The sequence below is a fragment of the Schistocerca gregaria genome, chromosome 2, assembly GCF_023897955.1.
Source record: "Schistocerca gregaria isolate iqSchGreg1 chromosome 2, iqSchGreg1.2, whole genome shotgun sequence".
In the NCBI taxonomy this organism is placed as follows: Eukaryota; Metazoa; Arthropoda; class Insecta; order Orthoptera; family Acrididae; genus Schistocerca; species Schistocerca gregaria.
Genome location: NC_064921.1, coordinates 756,167,613 through 756,192,138, shown reverse-complemented (window position 1 = coordinate 756,192,138; position 24,526 = coordinate 756,167,613). Strand labels below are relative to the sequence as shown.

At 42.8% G+C, this 24,526-nt stretch overlaps 1 protein-coding gene across 1 annotated transcript in view; it reads right to left on the bottom strand.

Moving 5' to 3' along the window:
- Positions 1 to 22,783, bottom strand: part of LOC126334953 (low density lipoprotein receptor adapter protein 1-like) — a 186,131-nt gene extending 163,348 nt beyond the window's left edge. Inside the window, exon 1 of the mRNA XM_049997699.1 lies at positions 22,442 to 22,783. Coding sequence (XP_049853656.1) covers positions 22,442 to 22,487 — 46 coding nt within the window. The 5' untranslated portion in view covers positions 22,488 to 22,783. The remainder of the gene's footprint in view (positions 1 to 22,441) is intronic.
- Between the last annotated feature and the right edge of the window lie 1,743 nt (positions 22,784 to 24,526).

Here is a 24,526-nt window from a genome sequence, read left to right as displayed (position 1 = left end):
CCCCTTGCTTTCAGCCGTTCGCAGTACCAGCACAGCAAGGCCGATTTGGTTATTGTTACAAGGCCAGATCAGTCAATCATCCAGACTGTTGCCCCTGCAACTACTGAAAAGGCTGCTGCCCCTCTTCAGGAACCACACGTTTGTCTGGCCTCTCAACAGATACCCCTCCGTTGTGGTTGCACCTACGGTACGGCTATCTGTATCGCTGAGGCACGCAAGTCTCCCCACCAACGGCAAAGTCCATGGTTCATGGGAGGAGGACAACAAGACTAAGAGTGCAATTTTCCAACCCTAACACCAAGGGAGAAAAAACCTTGCAGTTCTGGGAATCGAAGCCGGGTCCCCGCACAGCTGCCAGACACACTGGCCACTGGGACATCATATAAAATATTTGTTAATTTTCTGAACGACCCTGCGTTCAGTTTCATCTAGGAATATTGAAATAACAAGTTTGTAATGTGACTACAATTATTTAGATATAGGCTTACTCATGATTTCGTTAATCGCCGTAGTGCAGCTGCCACCATAATTCTTTAAATAGAAATATACTCATTTTCATTGAAAACTATTCATGTTTCGATGAAAAATTGAGAGGTAATAAGGCATGTGCATATTGGCAATACAGACAATAAGGAATAAAGGCTCAGTGTTTCAACAACGCCGGAACGTACTCAAGTGAAGATCCAAGAAAAACGGTATATGTTGCTGATTAAAAGAAAGATACTGCCGGATATGGTATTCTAGTTTATGAGTTTAAAAGCGGTGTTTTCGACATGCACTGAAAATTCGTCATAACGCAAATGCCCTTTCGCAATCTCTGGCTCGTTCGCCAAAGGAAATGGTTAGAAACTGTGTTGGTACCACTGACACTCCGTCGGTGACACACCACGTTCATTTTCGCAAAGTCACACACGAAGCAAAAACGATCTACCAGTGTGAGAAGGTGGGAAGTTCCAACGTCAAGGGCGTTTTGTTTTAACTGTTTTACGCAGCACTCACGAAAAGGAATTCTGCATAGCCTTAGCACCTGAGCTCGTTGACCGTGACCGAGAATGCGTTGATAACCTCGACATCGCAGCAACGAGCGTTCTGATGCAACGTCGAAGAGAGAGTGGAAGCGTTAGAAGCAAGTTTTAGGCAAACAGTCGCAGATCCACAATGCTGTAAATAAATAAATATGAGGCAATCACACGGAAGGGCCTAAAAAAATACGGGTTACTTATTCAGTTTCCTGACTCTGAGAGGGCATTACGGATCATGTTAAACAGAAACATGTTGTGAGCATAGTTAATACGTTATTTACATACAGAATTTAAATAGAAATTATGGCGTTGTGTGAAAGAAATTTGCGACACCAGGAAATCGTAGGGAAATGCAGGAAAACTTGCAGAAATGGTAGTAAAGGGGCTAGTAGTTGATCTTCTACAGGAGCGCAACAGGTGAACACATTCATCATTGTTTGATCGCCCTATTGGCGATAAATCATTGTACACAGTCATAGTCGAAAAAAATTCTAGGAGTTTCAGGCTGGAGCGACATTAAGTGGAATGATCACATAAAAATCGTTCCAGGAAAACTAGGAACTAGGATTCAGTGGAACAATTATAAGGCAACGTAGTTCACCCTCGCAGGATATACGCTATGTGATCAAAAGTATCCGGACACTTACCCTTAGCCTTGATGGCAGCTTCCACTCTCGCAGGCATACGTTCAGTCAGGTTCTGGAAGGTTGCTTGGGGAATGGCAGCCCATTCTTCACGGAGTGCTGCACTGAGGAGAGGTATCGATGTCGGTCGGTGAGGCCTGGCACGAAGTCGACATTCCAAAACATCCCAAGGGTGTTCTGTAGGGTTCAGGTCAGGACTCTGTGCAGGTCAGTCCATTACAGGGATGTTATTGTCGTGTAACCACTCCGTCACAGGCTGTGCATTATGAACAGGTGCTAGATCGTGTTTAAAGATGCTATCGCCATCCCCGAATTGCTCTTCAACGGTGGGAAGCAAAAAGGTGCTTAAAACATCAATATGGGCCTGTTCTGTGATAGTGGCACGCAAAACAACGAGAGGTGCAGGCCCCCTCCATGAGAAACACGACCACACCGTAACACCACCGCTTCCGAATGTTACTGTTGGTACTACACACGCTGGCAGATGACGTTCACCGGACATTCGCCATACCCACATCCTGCCATAGGATCACCACATTATGTACCGTGATTCGTCACTCCACACAACGTTTTTCCACTGTTGAATCGTCCAATGTTTACGCTTCTTACACCAAGCGAGGGGTCGTTTGGCATTTACCGACGTGATGTGTGGCTTATGAGCAACGCCCGACCATGAAATCCAAGTTTTTTGACCTTCCGTCTAACTGTCATAGTACTTGCAGTGGATCCTGATGCAGTTCTGAATTCCTGTGTGATGGATTGTATAAATGTCTCCCTATTACAGATTACGACCCTCTTCAACTGTCGGCGGCCTCTGTCAGTCAACAGACGAGGTCGGCCTGTACGCTTTTGTGCTGTGCGTGTTCCTTCACGTTTCTATTTCACTGTCACATCGGAAACAGTGTAGCTAGGGATGTTGAGGAGGGTGGGAATCTCGCGTACAGACGTATGACACAAGTGATACTTAATCACCTGACCACGCTCGAAGTCCGTGAGTTCCGCGGAGCGCCCCATTCCGCTCTCTCACGATGTCTAATGAGGTCACTGATATGGAGTACCTGCAGCAAAATGCATATAATATGAAAAACGTATGTTTTGAGGGGTGTCCGGATGCCTTTGATCACATAATGTAGCTCAGAAACCGGTGGCTCGACCTGGTCTTGAGTGTTGCTCACCAGTGTGGGACTTTTACCAAGTAGGATTAATAGAGGAGACAGGAAAGATTCAAAAAAGAGCGGTCCGTTTCGTCAGAGGTTGGTTTAGTAGCGTTACGGAGATGCTCAACAGACTCCAGTGGCAGACGCCCACACCACGGAGAAGTTTTATGTGGAAACTTCCGAAAACCAGTCATGTAAGTTTCTCACTTGATGTGACCATGACGATATCTTCTGGTAAATCCCAGCTTATACGGGGTCTTAACGACAGTCTCCTTATCGTGCATTTTGCGAGTGGACGAGGAAAGAGGGAAAATAATGGCGGTTCTCGAAGTACCCTTTACCACACACCGTAAGGTATCTAGTAGTAGTAACTTTATGCATCTGTAGATCTCATTTTACAAGGATATAGGACATGTCAAAGTATGTACAATTTAAACCAATTTAAAATAAGCTAATTCGTAAACACATACATTTACAGACTTCTAGTTAGAGATAATGATTAGATTTGCTCCTGGTATACAATACTTATTTTACAAATAACTTATAAAATAATGTAATGCCACACTTTCACCCATATCTCACTATCAGTCACCGCACACGCTGAACATACATTGCTTCATAACAATTCACTCACTTAACGCATAAACACACACACACTGGTGATCTCTGGGCCATTTCCTGTACCACGAGTGATGCAGATATGGCACGGATAGTGAAAATCTGCCGGTTATAGCCGTTACTGGTATTTTAGTTTTAAATAACCAGTAGTTTTCGGTTATAATAGGTTATTTGCGTTTTTTTACGAAAACCAAGTGAAACCGTCATATGAATTTGGCATGGGAGAAGTGCTATATTATTTATTTTTAAAGAATTTTTTTAAAAAACTTTTCATGTTTAATTGTTATATTTCCATAGCTTTGAAGTATTGGTTATTGCAGAAAATGGCAAAATTGATCAGTGTTATTTTAACTACAACACTGACAGAAACGAGCAACCGAAGTATGACATGAGATTCGGAACAGCACTGTGGAGACAACGTACGTGTCGCTGTGTGTCGTGGCCTATTACGCGGTACGTTTATACGTGCAGCGTCCAAAACTTGCCCACACCTGGCCTGTACAGTAGTTTCTGTGGTCCTCGGATATCGGTTGTATTACAGAATGTCATTAACCCTAATTTGCAAGTATTTTACGAAGTGTGGTAGCAATCAAGTACAACGCTCCATTTTCCACAAAAGATTAAAAGAGGGAGGAGGCACAACAAACTTGCGATGCAACATAAAGAAAAAAATACACACACTGTTCTTTGGAAGAGACGGTAAATTTAACTGATATATCTATATTTTATTGACACGCTATAAACTTGGGATGATAACTGATCTCTTAATACTGTGGATGCTTCATGGTGAAAAACAGATACTATCTATAACTGATGGTGCAGGAAAGTCATCAACTTGTGAAGTTAAATTATGGGCATCACCGTGCCCGTCTCCTTCATGTTCACCATCTTTGCTGGAGACACCGAGACCCATTTCTGCCACAGACTCCACTCCATGTCGGTCGACATCTCCTACTCCTTCACAGTCATTAGAAATTTTCTCTCTTTGTTCGACGTCTACATTTATTCCTGGAAGTAAGAGCAACAAAAAAAAGAAAATCGGTTATTTCAGAAACCGGTTATTTTAAGCGGTTTTAACAGTCATGTTACACTGAAGAACAAACAACGGTGAAACCGAAAACCGGTGGTTTCCGCTATAACCGCCATCTCTAAGGTATGGATGTGTAACCATTGCAGGTGTCCATTTACCTGTACAGCTAACAGCAAACGCATATGAAAAAGCGAAGCTCTGCTTTCTGGCTCAGACGGGCGAATCAGAACCGATCGACCACCGTGTCATCCTATGCCAATAGCATCATTTGGATGCACTATAGAAGAGGATGGGGTCATCACGCTCTCCCAGTCGTCGTCTTTCTTAACTCTGGGGCCACCACTTCTCACTCAGGTATCTTGTCAGTTTGTCTCCTAAGGCTGAGTGCACTCCGTATTAGTCCTCCAACCCAGGAAAAATCTCAGGCAGTACCGGGAACCGAACCCGCATCCTCCGCATAGCCGCCAGACACATCGACCACTGATGTCCTCTTCTCCCTTCCTTATGTTGGTCCGTTTCGTCGTCCATTTTACGTCACTGTTGCTATGCGGATATCACATTTGAGGTTACATTGCTGAGAACTTCAGCTTTTTTTTTTTTTACGAACGCTATTGGGAAAGTAAGAGATGATAGGTCGCGAAATGGAAACGATAGTGAAAATCAGATGAAGCTTTGCACAGATGTGTTAGGCAGTGTCTTAAGCATGCTCGTCGATCCCGTCACGTCACACCTTTCAGTTCTGGGCACACAGTGATCATGCAAAGGTACCTAGAACACTAGTGTCTCCCGAAAATTACGGGTGGCCGCCGCGAGGCTTCGCCCGATTTTACGCAACAGCACATAGCGTACTTGTCATGCATTCCCTTTTTTAATGATAATTCTCGGTCGCACATTGCAGGGGCACTGAGAAAACTCCTGCAGCGTTTCCGGCGGAAAGTGTTTGGTTTCCCACCATACAGCCCGGACTTCGCCCCCTCTGATGTTCATCTCTGCTCACATGAACCGCTAGCTAAGAAGATATTTTCGCACAGGTAACGGAATGCAAACCAGCGTAGAGAAGTGACGGAAAACACAAGTGGCTGCCTTCGATGACGACGGTAGAGGGAAGTTGGTACAGCGCTGCGACACATGTGGGAACGGCGATTATAAAGTACCTAGCTGGAAGATGTAGCAAACTGTTGCGAATAAAACATTTTCGCTGTATTTTCCATTTAGCGACCGATCGCACCTAGCTTCCAGAAAAGCATGGCCAGTCATAGAAGATGGCCAGTCACCTTACCGAACACGCTGCGCTGTCGGTGCCGTGTGACAAGGTAGACTGCAAATACACACGAACACGATATAAATGTGTGCAAGACAGACGTTGTTCTCCTTCTTTTTTATTCTCTGCTTAGGCAGGTCATCAAAAAGTCTCTTCCAATCTTCTCTTTTCTCTCACACTCAGCATTTCCTCCCGTTGTAGTCCCCTTCGATTCACATCATCCTTCACCTGGTCCCTCCATCCTGTTCATGGTCTTCCAGTTGGTCTTCTTCCAGATTCTGTCCATTCTATTGCTCTTCTTGGTAGTCTTTCTTTTCCCACTGATATTGGCATTTGGCGACCCCATCGGCCATTGATTAACCAATGCAATCAGCCTCCCGAATATCGGCGGGTAAACCATACATCTTCCTGACATGAGGAACTGTGTGTCAGGCACTGCAAATCTTGAGCACAGCAGTATATTAGCGCAAAGGACCATCATAGGTCGAGATAGCAAGCCAGTGGTCATCTTCATCGCTTTCAACAACCGAAGAAGCCTCGGATCAAAGACATCGTTATCGAGATGAAATTATTTTACTGTTGATGAACTTTATACTGTGTTGTTGGTCTGCGAAAGATAGAAACTGCGTGCAAAACAGCGACTCTATCTGGAAGGCAGCGTTTGTTTGATACAAAAGGGGTGCACCCTTCAGGGCTAATGGTATGAGCAAAAAATGAAGTTTATGGAAAAGATGACTAAGGAGCACAAAGGAAATCCACCTGTAATAATCATACGCTACTCATTAGCGAGTAAAAGCATTTACTGTAGATACAGACTGTATCAGCTACACATCAAGCCTCTTTTATAAATGAGACCCACACGTCTCGTGCAACAGACATATCAATTGGACGGTCGATGACCAGTCTTTTGGTCCTGGCACATCACTGTTTTTACTCCACTATAAACCACAAAGGAGCAAAATTAGGGTTTAACAACATCTCGTCGACGGCGAGGAAATTAGAGACGGAGCACAAGCTCGAATAGAATAAGGATGAGGAAGGTGCCATCCTTGCATTCACTTCCTTGGATTTAGAGACACACCGGAAAACCTAAGTCAGCATGACCGCAACTGCGTTTAAACCTCACCCTTATGTAATGCAAGTGGTAATTAGTGAACCACTTTCCTGGCTGCCCGCAGAACCGACTATATGGCTATGGATGTTATGGATCCAGGGTCCGTACTGTCTACATTACAGATTAATGTTTACAGTTACGTGATGTAGATTGTGTTTACTTAGCAATAACTTGGTGTACTGGTACCTAGAGAGGAATACATGTGCGTTTCAGGAACTGTGTTTTCTATTCAGAATGCGCAAATCAGTCGATATTGCACTCATAAACAGCGATGACACCTTTGAATATTTATAAGAACGTAGAGCCGACTTTCTTAATCCTGAATGGGTAGCGAGCTCATTAAGACGGCGATTTTGTAGGATGTTTCGAACAGCTCTTTATGGCAAACGATACAATCCCCCTCTCCACACATAGATGCGGAAGATACAGTTAACACCTCAGATGGCAACTACAAAGGGACAGAAGAAGGGACGGCCGTTGTGGCCGAGCGGTTCTAGGCGCTACATTCTGGAACCGCGCGACCGCTACGGTCGCAGGTTCGAATCCTGCCTCGGGCATGGATGTGTGTGATGTCCTTGGGTTAGTTAGGTTTAAGTAGTTCTAAGTTCTAGGGAACTGATGACCTCAGATGTTGAGTCCCATAGTGCTCAGAGCCATTTGACCCATTTGGACAGGAGAAAGTCTTTGTAGTGATTTTGGTGGGGATAACTCGAATATGAGTCTGTTGCCTTATTAGACCAGCTCGTTTAGTTTGCCAAGAGAGGTATCAGCTTAGAGAATACCTTCATTTACTACTTTGACAATTCTGCGGGCAAATCAAAACTGCTTTACAGGAGTTCCAGAACAGAGGCCAACGATATTTTCCAGTTATTTCTCTAATGAAAATTAGTCTCCTCTCAGCCTGTATCAGAAAATGTATGTATTGTCAAGCCTTAAAGACGAAGTACGCAGTTGTTAACACTACAGATTTCAATTTACACCGTTAATCGATGCGCACTAGGGTACTCGCCTTATAGTGACCTTTCAACAAATCAGTCTATTACGTAAGATAACAATGACGTCCTCGCAGCTTATCGTAGTTACTTCAAAAATTTCGCAAACTGTTGTTTGTCGATCGCCCAAAATAAAGTCGCGAATCACAAAACATATTGCGTTATGTAGCTAGCAGGGACTTCGACACATAGCTGTTGTGGCAAGACATCTGCGTAATGTTTTGACCACGCTATTATTTACATACGTCATTTGTTTTACTACTACTGATAGCGCTATAGTTGTCTGTTATTCATTAACAGTCAGCGAATTTCATTATGGAAAACATTGTACTGGATTTGTATCCAATTGTTTACGTATTGATGCACAAATCCATACCATTAGTCTCAACTGTTTCCACAATATGTAGAATAATTACAAAAACAAAAGTACTGCAGGAAGACAAAACAGCGACACGACATTTATGTTGTCACAGCCAGTCTTTTAGTCGCCTCCCTAATCTTAGTGATCTTCCCATTTCATATCGCTTTTTAGTATTACCCTTAAATACTTATTCGGTTTGGCTGGTAACTTTCCCTAAGGATAGCTAGATAGCCTGTGAGAATCCCAATAATACTTTACTATTAGTGATGAGGGTTGATGTGTGTAGGTTATAAGCATATACCAATGTAGATATTTTTGCTTTACTTCTGCATCCCTGTGATGGCTTAGAGGATAGGTATCTTCGGCTGGGAGAAAAGTACAGATTGGGAAAATACACAAATGACGTGAACTTTCAAGAGCCTAATGCTCAACTTCAGGAGGCTGCACTTGAGACGAGATTGAAGAACGATGGCAGAAATATTAGGGTTCAACACACCGTGACGACGAGCTTATATCGGACGAGGAGTACGATTTTAGAGACTGAAAACAGGCAGAGTCTCTCACAAGCGAAGCATACACTTAACGGCTCACCGATTTTGCCCACCGGACGATTGTAGAACGTACTTAGATGTGACAGATGATGCTTTTGTTCAATGCGATTCTCAAACGTTTTCAAGGTATTGAGGTTGAAAATTATACGAGCCTGTTGAATAGCATAAGAGAAGTCTACACGTTGTGCTATCGAATCACGTACATCTGCATCTACATCTACGTGATTACTCTGCTATTCACAATAAAGTGTCTGGCAGAGGCTGCAATGAACCGCCTTCATGCTGTCTCTCTACCGTTCCACTCTCGAACGGCATGCGGGAAAAACGAGCACTTAAATTTTTCCGTGCGAGCCCGATTTCTCTCATTTTATCGTGATGATCATTTCTCCGTATGTAGGTGAGTGCCAACAGAATGTTTTCGCAATCGGAGGAGAAAACTGTTGATTGAAATTTCATGAGAAGATCCCGTCGCAATGAAAAACGCCTTTGTTTTAATGATTGCCACTGCAATTCACGTACCATGTCTGTGACACTATCTCCCCTATTTCGCGATAATACAAAACGGGCTGCCCTTCTTTGTGCTTTTTCGATGTCGTCTGTCAGTCCCACCTGATGCGGATCCCACACCGCACAGCAATACTCCAGAATAGGGCGGACAAGCGAGGTGTAAGCAGTCTCTTCAGTAGACCGTTGTACCTTCTAAGTGTTCTGCCAATGAATCGCAGTCTTTGGTTTGCTCTACGCACAATACGTTCCAATTTAGGTTATTTGTAGTTGTAATCCCTAAGTATTTACTTGAATTTTTAGCCTTCAGATTTGTGTGACTTATCGTGTAATCGAATTTAGCTGATTTCGTTTAGTACTCACGTGAATAACTTCACACTTTTCTTTATTCAGGGTCAATTGTCACTTTTCGCACCATACAGATATCTTATCTAAATCATTTTGTAAGTCGTTTTGATCATCTGATGACTTTACAAGACGGTAAATGAGAGCGTCATCTGCAAACAATCTAAAACGGCTTCTCAGATTGTCTTCTATGTCGTTAATATACATCAGGAACAATATAGGGCCTATAACACTTCCTTGTGGAACGTCGGATATTACTTCTGTTTTACTCGATGACTTTCCGTTTATTTTGACCCTTCTTATCTTTCATAAACATTTGTATGGCTAGAACGAATCATGTTTCTTCGGAAAAGAACAATAATAATAATAATAATAGTCATAATAATAATAATAATCTGTGTGGTACATTGATGATGAAGTATAATCGAGTTGCAATAAGAAATCGTGATGAAAAAACATTTATCTATCGATACATTCTCCAAGGTATTGTAGTGATGACTTACTGGGCTATAGCTGCCTTGAATAATGCACTGTGTATTGTCGCGATAAGCGCATTATTGTACCGGTAAGTAAATGTTGGTTTCATCACGTTTATTTATTACCTGCATTATATTTCACATCGTATGTACCACAACGATTATCATTCCGTTACTGTACTTATCGACCATGGTTCGTTGTTGCGATATAGGTGTTTGGTAGAAGAGTAGAACAAAAAAAATTACGTGACTTGAAGGCAGTAGCCCCGTTAGCTGTCTCCGCTGGCGTAGCAGCTCCATGGCGGGCGTTCTCATATGGTGTATAACAGGCTCGTAGAACTTCCACCCCGTATCGTGCTAGAACAGCGTTGGGTACTCTTATGTATGTACTACAGTCGTGCTGTCAACCGCTGGGTGTGAGCGTCCCTTGTCAGCCGCTGCCTAGCAATTGCCCAGATGCGCGCGCACAGCGAGCAGGTTGCCTGGTGGCTGCAGAACCGCCCACGCCTGCAAACTTGGCGGCCCGACCTCGCGCTCCTTCCCGCAGCTGTTCTCGCCTTTGTGTAGGCAACCCGGCTGACTCACCGGAGCCGGCAACGCTTGTACATCAAACTTCCCAACACAGCCACTACGCCAACATGTCTGTCAGACGTACATTAACTGTCCCGTTCTGGAATCTTACTCAACTACTCCGTATTATCTGGACGACGCAAGCCTAATCAGCTACGGAAAAGGAATCGACAGAGAACAGATTCCTTGGATGAGAAGTGAAATCTCGGATTTGAAAATTGTCCAGGAGAAATGATTTTAAGTTACATTTAGAACTTGTTTCGTTACCTGTCAGACATTTTGTATTATTGGGAAACTATCCGAAATTTATATTGGTACCTATTGAAATCCTTTCTGAGGCACTGACAGCTTTAATAATGGGTAATAAAGGTAATTTTTCCCTCTAGTGTTGCAGGCACGGATATCTCTATTTATCCCAAACTGCTTTGGATTATTTATGATGAATCTCATTAGTGAATGTATATGTTATGATGGCGCACTTAAAATGTCTAGCTTCTTGGAGATGTACCTACATGATGTCCGCGGGTGAACACCACATATTATTCTTACTGCACGCTTTTGTGCAATCATTACATTCTTTCTAAGTTATGAGCTACCCAGAAAATTATTTCATAAGAAATTATTGAGTAGAAATGTCCAAATATGTCAGGAGGTTGATGCATTTGCTTCCAAGATTAGCAATTATACTAAGAGTAAAAGTAATTGAACCTAATTGTTGAATAGCTATATGCGTTTTCCAATTCAAGTTTTCATCTATGTGTGTGTCAAAAATTTGGAACATTCTACCTTATTTACTGACTTCTACCCATGTGCTACCTCTGTTGTTTATAAGACTCTATTTGTTGTACAGAACTGAATATAGTGTCTTTTTTTTAAATTTAGGCAGAGCCCACATTCTGAGAACCACTTTATAATTCTTCGGAAAATATCATTTACCATCTCTTTCGTGAGTCCTGTCTACTGGGATTTATTGCAACATTACTATCCTCTCCAAAAGGTGTCAATTTTCCTTGTTAGATGTGTAGTGGAAGGTCATTCACATATATAAGCAATAGTAGTGGCCCCAAAACTGAAACCTATGGGACTCCTTTTTTTATTTCTTCCTATTTTCTAATCTTTCGAGATGGTTTCAAATACCCAGCACAACCTTTCGCATTCTGTTTGTTAAGTACGATCAAACAAACTGTGCGTAAGGCCACCAATGCCATAAAACTTGTGTTTTTCTAAGAGAGTGGAAAACCATAGAATGATCGAAACTGGCAAAAGGACTAAATATTGTGTGTGACATTCAATAATTTTTGAGGATAACATATTTTGCGTTTACCAGTCTCGTACTGGTTTGCTCATCTTCATTTGAAATCTAAATGTGGGTGGAATGTGACAGTTTTGTTGTGACCTGGTGAAGTTAACGAATGTGAAAGGAAGAAACTACCTGACGTGTCTTGGATTCCGCAGAGAAGTCAACACATTCCATCACCGCACAGTCGTCACTCCGTACAACTATCACAAACCCGTTAGCACAAGTTTGAGAGTGTTTCAGAAGGAGGTCTCACCTCCTGTATTGTCAACAGAAAGATATCTATCACTGGGCTCAGTGACCCATATCGCACAAACTTATTTGTTTCCGGACATGTGTTCATATTTTTTTTTTTTTTTACCAATCTCACCTATAGTAAGGGCATGGGACGTTTTTAAAAACGCTCCACAGAATTAAACGTGTGTGTAATAAATTAATGAGTAACAAGGTAATGACATTGTTTCTTTATTTTTCTGAAAATGAAAGTATCCGGAAATCGTCGCCTCTCACCTACTATTATCATCACTTCAGAAGACTCATAATGGACCGAACAACTATCGGCGCACAGCCGAACTCGCGTGCTACCTAAGCGCACGCAGAACGGACTCGCGGCGCAGTGGAAGCTCAACATTCAGAACACACGTCAGGGCGGGTCAAAGTTGAAGTACTGCGTGGGCGCCGGTCGCAGGTCAGAAGCTCAGCCGCTCCGTACACCCCAGTATCAAGAACAGGGGGATGATCTTCGTTCTCACAAAGGCGCAAGGAACTGCAGCTGGTCACGAAATGACAAACGCTGCCTCCGCTTGTTTATTGCAGCTGTTCAGTTCATTGTCCTTAGACGCCACGTCCAATTAGGCTGCGGGAGACAAGAAAACGAAACTCACAACCCCACTACCGACCGTACGGTGTGTGGCGAAGAGTTTCTAACGTTCCAGTGTCATTCCCGCCCTTTCTGTTTCAATCGTGGATAGTGCTTGTGGAGGACGACCATCCGCACGAGGATGTACGAATTTCTCTACATTCACCGTCAAGGTCACAGCGCGATAAGCGTATTTTTATTTAATCGTGTCTGAGGCTAAAAATGGCTCTGAGCACTATGCGACTTAACTTCTGAGGTCATCAGTCGCCTAAAACTTAGAATTAAACCTATCTAACCTAAGGACATCACACACATCCATGCCCGAGAAAGGATTCGAACCTGCGACCGTAGCGGTCACTCAGCTCCAGACTGTAGCGCCTAGAACCGCACGGCCACTCCGGCCGGCCCGTGTCAGAGGCATCGGTCACCGTATACACGATGATTCCGTGATGGGTTTACAAACTGTCTGATGGAGAATGGTAAATGTAGCACATTGAGGTAAGAGACCAAGTCCGGAAACAACCGAGTCGAAAGTTACGAGCGAAAATCGTTGTGATACCTCTGACAGTGGAGTACATGCACTGATACTGTTGTTGGTAAGAGTGCGCGGAGGGCACGTTTCAGGGGTGGTACTAGCAACCAAAACAAGATAAAAACCCAACAAATCTGGGCTCTAAAATGCATACGTTAACAGTTATCAGCTTTTGTTTATCTTCCCTAATGTGAAACACATCTCTCCTACTGAACAAGTGCCCATAGCGCTTAAGATATGCATTTTAGTGTCCATATTTACTGCACTTTTTTCCTCGTTGTCGTCTATACCGTCTCCTCCAAAAATATGAAACCAAAGATCTTGCACAAGAAGAGATGTGTTTCACAGTATCCAAGATAAACAAGTGACCATAGCTCGTAAGGTATGTAGTTTAGAGACCATGTTTACTGGACTTCTTTTTCTTGTTTTGGTCCCTAGTACCACATCTGACAATTGCCTACCCTATAATCTTACCAACAATAGTACTGGCACATGCTTCCACGGTCAGAGGTATCTGAACGATTTTCGTTTATAAGTTCCAACCCGGTTTCTTAACTCAAGTTGATACATTTGCGCTTCTCCATAGTCCCTGAAATTTTGTAACATCATAACGAAATCTCCCTGTATAATACAAATAATGAATGGTAGTTGTAAAGCTACGAAGGCTGGAACTTAACTCGTGGCAACTTATTAAAAATAGGTACATGTTTCAAAGTTTTATTGTGTATTACCCGTTGCCAACGATGTGTTGATAGCTCGACTGGAGTGTTCTATTTCCTGACGAATCTCTGTTACAGTTCGGAAGTGAATGCCACGAAGTGCTTCCTTCAATTTAGAAATAAAGTTGAAGTAACAAGGGCTGAAGTCCGGGGAATGCAGTGGGTGGCAAAGCTCTTCCCAGCATCATCGATCGACCAAATCAGTCAGAATTTGAGCCAAATGCGCCGACCATTGTTCAGCAAAACCATCTACGTCTACATACACACTCCGGAAGCCCCGCATGGTTCTTGACGGAGTGTACCCTTTACCATTACTAGTCATTTCTTTTCTGTTCGACTATCAAATAGAACGAGTGAAAAGCGACTATCAGTATGCCTCCGTATTAACCTTATTTCTCTATCTTACGATGGTTGGACCTTTAATAGTGGCAACTATTTATTTACAGCTCGTACAAAATAGATATGTGTTTCAGAGTTTTACTGACCTTCAGAGTAGTCACCAGCATTGTGTATAACCCATTGCCAGTGATGTGGAAATCGTACGATATTCTTAGCAGTGGCAGTTGTGTTCACAGTTCGAGCGGCGCGGTCTGACGAATTTGTAGCAGTTCTGAAGCGAATGCCGTGAAATGTTTCCTTCGGTTTAGAAACCGAGTTGAACTCTTGAGGGCTTAAGTCAGGGGAGTGCAGTAGGTGGTATAGCACTTAGCAGCCCCATCAGTCAAACAAATCAGTAACAGCTTCCACTGTACGTGCTTGAGTGTTGTCCTGCAAAATGATGGTCTGGTCCTGCAGAAAGTGTCATCATTTCTGTCTCTATATTGTTCATATTTGGAACAAAATCTACGACCAGCTTAGAGATACGTTAAACTCTGACTAAACAAATCCTTGATAAATAACGCAAGTGTTCCCCGAATCTCCATCTCCTCCGGTAAATACTACACAGTAACGGTCCCAGACAGCCACACAATATTCGACGAACGAGATTTCATAAGCAACTTTTCTTCTGGATAAATTAAACTTTCTCAAAATTCATCCATTGTATTACATTCACGGCTGATTTCGGTCGTTGGAGAGTAATAGAAAAATATTATTTGGTGAAAAAAAACCACGGTCCGTATTAAGCCGTGCAGTTATATCGTTTATTCGTTGCGCGATTGGCCAGTTACGTCACAAAAACATTTTAGAGCATTTACATATAATCACTACGCTGGGTGTCGTACGTGGTGTGGCGTACAATCGGAAAGTCGTTCCATAAGTGAAGCCATACCTGAAATAATCCATCTATATTATAATGTAAGGGCGAAACCATCGTCCTAGAATCGCGTAACCATGTCATATCATGCGTGAACCACAATACTTTCACATTCAGATGTATGTGGAAGTATTCTGGTTCACACATGACATTACGTGGTTACATGGTATTAGGACCGTTTTCTAGAATTATTTTAGGAAAAGCATATAAAACCTAAATCTTTTTGGATTAATGAATATGTGTTAGTTTCGTGTTTTGGTACTGTGCATCCTTGGTTGGGAGCTGGGAAAGGAGGGGCGAGCAAAATTTATTTTTATTTACAACCAAGAATGCCGATAACTGAGACTTATCTGGGCCAGTAATTCGAGACGAGGTTGCGGCGCAAGGCCACCAGCCTTGCTCATTTGAATGAATTAAAACCGTGGTTTAAAGAAGGAAGACCTCAATCGTCTCGTGAAATGTTGCTACAGAGATCCGAATCATGGCTCCCGGAAACACAAACGAGGAAACATTTCTGTAAGATACAGAGTGTTCAGTAATTCCCGTTACAGTCTTCTAGGACTTATAGAGGGGACTGAGTACATAATATTTTGAACAGGAATCCACGTCCGGAAATGTACCGTTTCCATTTTACGACAGTTTCAGTTCACATGTTTAAATCATTCACTTTTTCTTGAGGAACTGAATTGGACGTGACGCTGTACAGTTATTAGGTAACAATTCGAAAGGAAAGATAACGAAACATCCATTTATCACTTAAGCACATATGTTTGTATTAACAATTAAACATTACGTGTTTACATTATTCCCAAACAAAAAATAATCCAGCAACTGTACCTACAGAACAGTACTGCTGCATTACAGCAGCGGCTCGATGTGGCGACCGCCAACATTGTTACAGATATTGCACCTATGAAGCATTTTCTGATACACACTCTCCATCCCACCCGGTGTCTCTTCAGTTTCTACTGCGGCGGTCACAACTCGTACCGGCTATAGGAGTCTCGTAAATTAAAATTTGCAGATGACCACACAAGGAATAGTCTATATGGGTTAAATCGGAGACTGCAGCGGCCACGAGGTTGGATCACCTCGGCATGTCCATCTTTCACCATATCGCCTGCTGACATGTCTCCGAACCGCAATTCAGAAGTGAGGCGGTGCACCATCACGCCGAAACCACGTTTCCTGACGAACGTTCAGTGCCACAGCTTTCAACAACGGGTCCAATAACGTTTTGTAGGAAGATCAAGTACGCAGAACCAGTTACCTTGAGTGGAAGGGAGTATGGCCGAATCACATGACCATCCACAATACTTGCCAACAAGTTAAAATCAAACTGGTGCTGAAATTTCTGAAGATTTGTGACATAAGGGTTTTCGTTTGCCCAGACATGGCTGTTTCACAACTCTGAGACTTTTCTCTTTCCCTCAGCATACGTGAAAGTGTTACAAGTCTGAACTGAAACCATCGTAGAACGGAAACAGTACGTTTGCGGACATGGGTCATTCCCCTCTACAAGTCTAAGAAGTTCGTAATGGTAATTTCCGAACATCCTGTATATCGCAGGCAAGGTTTCGCTTTGGAAGACGTTCCGTATGTGTGCTGATGGACAACCTCACATAAGAGCAAGTGTCATAGAGGAGAAATGAAAACTAAATGGAAAATCTATCAAGACGTGAAAATTACATAAAATTTGGATAATCCAAAACCGGTAAATGTAAACATAAAAATGTATGACAATGTGGCGCAGGCCAAGTTGTTCCTATTATTTCTGTCCCATCATTTGTAAGGGTTTCACCAATGTATTCATAGTTTTACGTAAATGACGTTTACACAGCGAATAGGGTTTATTTCGGTCGGTATAGCAGTTTGCGTCAGAACTCTGCCGAGGTAGTTACAGCAGATGTAATGGCAATACGTGGTTGTTTCACAAATTCTCCGCAAAATGTTTCTGTCATGTATATGTTGGCAGCCGTTTAAATATACCTAAACATGCAGTGTGTTGATACATGCAAGTACGTTGCAGCAAATTAAGTTACATTACATGAATGACTTGTAATGGATACTAATGAAATAACATGAGTCAAATTATTTGTGGCTTCGCATATTTATGACGTAAATGCCACTGTATTTTTCCCCTTTTTATGCCATCTGTGGCTAAGTATGAACATTTAAGCTTTTGAAGTCATTATTTATTGTTCTACTAGATAACTCAAACTGTAATTAGTGCCACACACCCAGGAGCAAATTTACTAAACTAAACTGTAATTCCTAATTTAAGTATGGTATTTTATGGAGGAAGTTCAGTTAGTCTAGTTTAAAGAACCAATACTTATTTTTGGTATCAAAGTCGATTTGTTTGGTTGTTAGTGGTCTGCTCTTGTTACTGTGAAGAGAAATGGAAAAAAAGTGTGGCAGACACATTGTCCCTGTGGCTCACAATAACATACGGTATTAGAAGGGTTGATTACAAAAACATGTAACAATCATGTAAAATCAGCACTCACCATGTGAAAGCGAAAGTGCTGAAGTACGGAACATCTGGAAGATATTTAGAAGTTGCTGCAGCGAAGTTTGAAGTGCTGTTTCTAACCAGCTATCTCTCGACAGCAAGCTCATAAGACTTGACAAGGATTAGGAAAGAAAGGCACATTTCTTCAAAACGATAGAAGTTGCTGTAAGTACCTAGCAACTGACCGCCCGACCATGTAAGAATATCCCTACATCGTTGTTTCGCGGAAAACTCTAACTTTAAAACCTCATAACGAAAAATGGGGCAAATTTTTGTTTGACGTTCATCACCTGCAGAATTCAAGAGATGCACTCTTGAACCGCTGTTTGCCGCACTTGACTGGAGCGACTGGTATAGTTGTTTATATTTACAGAAATTATTTACTGCCTCGCTCGGTACTTAACGGCTGCTTTGAAATCTGTAATGAATGCGTTTAAAGGGTACTAATGTAATTTCCCGTCTTGATCGCTTTTTTATTGTTTAAAAATCATGTACTTTTTTACGGGTTTTGGCTTACGCTATCGTCAGAATCTGTCACGCAACAAAGCAGTAAATGAGAAGTAGTTGTTTTACTTCTCATGATGTTGCTTTTCACCCTTAAAAAAATGTAACCTCTTTTTACGCCCGACAAAGTGTAATGTCATCACGTGGCAAGAAATCATTATACGAGACTGTAATGATTATGTGAATAGTTAAATTAGTTGACCGCTTTTTCATTTTTTTGAACTAAACAACTTATTGTACTCGTACCTCTATGTCTACATGACTATTCTGCAGTTCACTCTTAAATAACTGGCAGAGGTTGTTCGAACTACTTTCAGACTATTTCTCCACCGTTCCACTCTCTGACAGAGCATGGGAAAAATCAACGCTTAAATCTTTCAGTTCGGGCTCTGATTTTTCTTACTTTATTACGATGATCATTTCTCGCTACGTAGGTTGGCGACGATAAAGTATTTTCACATTCAGATGAGAAAGTTGGTCATTGAAATATCGAGAAAAACACACTGCGACGAAAAACACTTTTGTTTTAATGATTGCCACCTAAGTCGCTTATCATATTCGTGGTGCTCTCTCCTCTATGTAGCGACAATACAAAAAGAGCTGTCCTTCTTTGGAATTCATCGACGTCGTCCAACAGTCCTGTCTGGTAAGTATCCCACACTGCACAACAATACTCTAGCTTTAACTTCAGGGGTTTCGACGTAAGACATCTTCAGAATCCGATACTGGATGCATCCACATCTACATCTACATGACTACTCTGCAATTCACATTTAAGTGATTGGCAGAGGGTTCATCGAACCACAATCATACTATCTCTCTACTATTCCACTCCCCAACAGCGAGCGGGAAAAACGAACACCTAAACCTTTCTGTTCGAGCTCTGATTTCTCTTATTTTATTTTGATGATCAATCCTACCTATGTAGGTTGGGCTCAACAAAATATTTTCGCATTCGGAAGAGAAAGTTGGTGACTGAAATTTCGGAAAAAGGTCTCGCCGCGACGAAAAACGTCTATGCTGTAATGACTTCCATCCCAACTCGTGTATCATATCTGCCACACTCTCTCCCCTATAACGCGATAATACAAAACGAGCTGCCCTTCTTTGCACCCTCTCGATGTCCTCCGTCAATCCCACCTGGTAAGGATCCCACACCGCGCAGCAATATTCTAACAGAGGACGAACGAGTGTAGTGTAAGCTGTCTCTTTAGTGGACTTGTTGCATCTTCTAAGTGACCTGCCAATGAAACGCAACCTTTGGCTCGCCTTCCCGACAATATTATCTATGTGGTCCTTCCAACTGAAGTTGTTCGTAATTTTAACACCCAGGTACTTAGTTGAATTGACAGCCTTGAGAATTGTACTATTTATCGAGTAATCGAATTCCAACGGATTTCTTTTGGAACTCATGTGGATCACCTCACACTTTTCGTTATTTAGCGTCAACTGCCACCTGACACACCATACAGCAATCTTTTCTAAATCGCTTTGCAACTGATACTGGTCTTCGGATGACCTTACTAGACGGTAAATTACAGCATCATCTGCGAACAATCTAAGAGAACTGCTCAGATTGTCACCCAGGTCATTTATATAGATCAGGAACAGTAGAGGTCCCAGGACGCTTCCCTGGGGAACACCTGATATCACTTCAGTTTTACTCGATGATTTGCTGTCTATTACTACGAACCGCGACCTTCCTGACAGGAAATCACGAATCCAGTCGCACAACTAAGACGATACCCCATAGCTCCGCAGCTTGATTAGAAGTCGCTTGTTAGGAACGGTGTCAAAAGCTTTCCGGAAATCTAGAAATACGGAATCAACTTGAGATCCCCTGTCGATAGCGGCCATTACTTCGTGCGAATAAAGAGCTAGCTGCGTTGCACAAGAGCTATGTTTTCTGAAGCCATGCTGATTACGTGTCAATAGATCGTTCCCTTCGAGGTGATTCATAATGTTTGAATACAGTATATGCTCCAAACCCCTACTGCAAACCGACGTCAATGATATAGGTCTGTAGTTAAATGCATGTCCATAGGCACTGTAATATCGTATTTATCCGCCGATGCCAGGCAGCGACTTTTAATTAAAATGCCGTCTCCTTACGGGAATTACATAATATGTGTACGAGTACAGATTGTGACACAGGAACCATGGCATTTGGTTGTTTGGATGTGGCCCTGAATCGTACGCGGATAGCCAAAGCGACTAAGGCTGTCGCTTGCGTAAAGAGGAAATCGGGGTTCGAGTCCCGGTCTGGCACAAATTTTCATTGTCGTCATTCCCTTATACAGCTGATGGTTGTTGGTACTCACAGCTGCGGATACACTTCCTATATATTCAGAATCTACTTTGCATTTGTTTCTTTGCGGTCTGCTATATACTGATGGTGGCTTAATCCGAAAAAAAGTGAAAGTGTATGCTTACACAAAAGATGAAAACGATCAAGACGAAAAATTACATTTACTAGTGGCGTTGTTATTGCAGACTCGCACAGTGATTTTACGTCATTTATTGACAAATATTTAAAGAGTGGTCACGGTGTCGATAGTGAAATGATGACAGGACGTTAATCGTAAAGGCTCTAAGGCATATTTTCCATAAGAAACATGTGCATGTCGACGTAAAGCAACTCATATCTGATTTTATCACATACATAAACGTTCATATGCAAGAGAGAGAGAAAGAGAAGAGAGAGACAGAGAGAGAGAGAGAGAAGAAAAAGAAGATTTGGAACAATGTTTGCAGATTGCGTTAATGGTGAGGCATGGCTACCAACCACTAAGCATCGAATAAATCTGATTTGAAAACGCAACTAATGACTAGACACGTGCTCATAAGCATAAAATGGTATGCTCACTTTTCAGCTCGTTACAGCTACTCATAGGGCAGCAGTATCTATGGAGCGAGCATTCACATACGAAGAACAGATTTTATTTGTCACCAACATCCATTGCCTCCAAACGTCTCGTGACTTTGTAGTACCTGCCTATGAAAAATAACTGTCCTTCCTATAGCGTATTTTGATTTACATCCGTAACAGCAACAATTAATTATCATTGCTTTCATTAATAAAAAAGCACGGGAACATAAGTCAAACACCAGTAATAATACAGTTTCAATCTTGGCGCAAAATGTAAACAGAGTTATAGCGTATGTCACGTGGCATTTACCGTTTGATATTGGCAACATGTTCCCTACACTGTAACAGCTACTGTAGACATACAAATAGTTGTCCTAAGTTGTACTCAAATTGGCTATATTTGCTTCAAGCGACATGGCTTCTAAGCATAATGTTGCGACACTTCCTTTGGACTTAGTAACATTTTTTAACATTACAAAAAAATGGTTCAAATGGCTCTGAGCACTATGGGACTTAACAGCTGAGGTCATCAGTCCCCTAGAACTTAGAACTATTTAAACCTAACTAACCTAATGACATCACACATGTCCAAGCCCAAGGCAGGATTCGAGCCTGCGACCGTAGTTTTAACATTACAACAACAATACAATTACAAACAACAAATAAGCCTATTCCTATTAAATTGAATTAATCTCCAAGCTCATCATTCTGCTTCGAGAACATTTAGAACTGTCGTTGATGTGACGCTATCAGCGTCAGTAAGGAAGACACGAGTGCCGGAATCTGCAACACGGCTTTATTCAGCAACTAGTTTCCATAACATTACCATAGTCTCGTCGGCGTAATTGAGTCATACAGGATAACTAAGAAGAGCCATTGCGACTCTGAGCCATAAATCACTAAATACATGACTGACATAAGCATCGAAATTTGTGAAGTAGAGAATTTACTTAGAAGTTGTGGCGCAACATTTCCCCAAAATACTCGCATATCCATAAATAGACTTAAATGGCTGCTGGAGTAATATACAAGCTGTCGGCAACGGAAACACGCATTCCTTTCGATTACAAATCGGTGCTCCCAAATGAACATTCAGTCGGTCGCAGCCTGAAAACTACCGCCTTGGCTATGCTCGAGCAGTTGCAGAAGTTGGCAGAGTGCTCGGTGTGGCCGCTTGTGCGGAACGGGGGGCACGCACGCAGATGCACGCCGCGGAGCGTTTGGCAGCCCGCCAGCGAGTACTCACTCTCGTGCTTGGAGTTCCCTTTCCAGAAGGCCTTGAGGAAGGACATTGTCGCGGCGGCTGTCGGCGCTGACTGCTGCGTCGTGTGCTGTCCCGTGCTGTGCAGTGACGTCCTCGCAGTCCCACCGCCAGCCTGAAACTGACGGCCGCCCGGCAGAGCCCGCGCCAGTCACCGCCGCCCCCACCACCGCACCCAGCCGACGGGCGGCAGGGTGGGGGGAAGGGACGCCGAGGCCGGCCGACAAAGGCTCGGCAGCTGGACGCTACGCGAAGTGCAGGCCAAACAAGCGGGACGCGCCGTGGACCCTAGATGGACTGCAGACCGTCGTAGCTCGCCAAAACAAAGGCAGCGCGATGCCCTTCTGGGTACCATTCCCACACATCGACAGTTCTGACGCGGTTGTAGGTAACGCCTGTCGGAAGGGCTTTCGACGCTGCGCCACATCGTCGGGTACATCTACACGGGCATGCAGCTACCATCGTCGTACCATAGCAAAAGATCTAGCCGAGAACACGAGAATATTCTGGGCCTACGTAATATCGCTGAGTGGGTCTAACGCTTTTTCCCAGACACTTCGTTGACCAGTGTGGTGTGGCAGTTGAAGTTAGTAAAAGGAAGGCTTTTAAGAAATCGTTCGCGCAGGAGAATCGTAAAATGGTACCGTCGTTTGGCCATCGTACCGATTCCCGTATGGAGGACTTAGTAATGGGCATCTTTGGCGCCAAGAAACGACTGAAAGAGTTGAAAGAAAATAAGTCGACAGGTCTGGATGGAATCCCAATTCGGTTTTACAAAGAATACAGCATTGGCCATTTACTCAACTTGCATTGTAAGTAGGATGTTTAGGTTTTTTTTTATTGGTAACGCCGCCGCCACGTAGCGCTCTGTATAAAAATCACTGGCTGTGTCGTGTGCAGTCTGTGGCTGGTTTGCATTGTTGTCTGCCATTGTAGTGTCGGGCAGCGGCAGCTGGATGCTAACAGCGCGTAGCGTTGCGCAGTTGGAGGTGGTCGACGTGGGTAGAGAGATGGCGGAGTTTTGAAATTTGTAAGAATTGGTGTCATGAAGTGATATATATATAATGACTACTAATGTAAATACATTGTTTGTTCTCTATTAAAATCTTTCATTTGCTAACTATACCTATCAGTAGTTAGTGCCTTCCGTACTTTGAATCTTTTATTTAGCTGGCAGTAGTGGCGCTCGCTGTATTGCAGTAGCTTGAATAACGAAGATTTTTGTGAGGTACTGTAAGTGATTTGTGAAATGTATAGGTTAATGTTAGTCAGGGCCATTCTTTCATAGGGATTTTTGGAAGTCAGATTGCGTTGCGCTAAAAATATTGTGTGTCAGTTTAAGCACAGTGACGTATAATTTTTCAAATGGGACGTTTCAGCATCTACCGCTTATCTCTCGCCCAGCGCAAAGTCTCAAGCGATTGGAAACAAGCGCAGGTGACTCCCTTATATAAGAAAGGTAAACAACGGAGTCGCAAAATTACAGATCAATATTCTTGACATCAGTTTCCTGCAGAATTCTTGAAAATATTCTCTGTTCGAATACAGTAAATTGCTTTTAGAAAGAAAAGCTTATGTCCACGAATCAACGCAGTGTTGGACGGCATCGCTCGTGCGAAACTCAGCTTATCCTTTTCTCGCATGATGAACTACGGATGAAGGACAGAGGGCAGTTTCATATTCCTAGATTCCCGAAAAGCGTTTCACCTGTGGCCCACTGCAGAATGTTAACGCATGTATGAACATGCGGAATAGGTTCCCAGATATGTGAACGTCTCGAAGACTCAGTACTCAGTACGTTGCCTCGAAGGCGAGTGTTCATCAGAGACAAGGGTATCTCCAGGAGTGCCCCAGGGAAGGCTGATAGAATCGCTCTTATTCTCTGTATGCATAAATAACAGACCGAGAGAGTGAGCAGTAATCTGCGGCTGTTTGTTGATGATGCTGCGGTTTACGACAAGGGATCACCGTTCAGTGTCTGTAGGAGGCTACGAGATTACTCACAAGATAACCCTTGAGTCCGAGGTCGCAAAAGGCCAATGATGTTTACGGCATGCGACGCCTCCACAT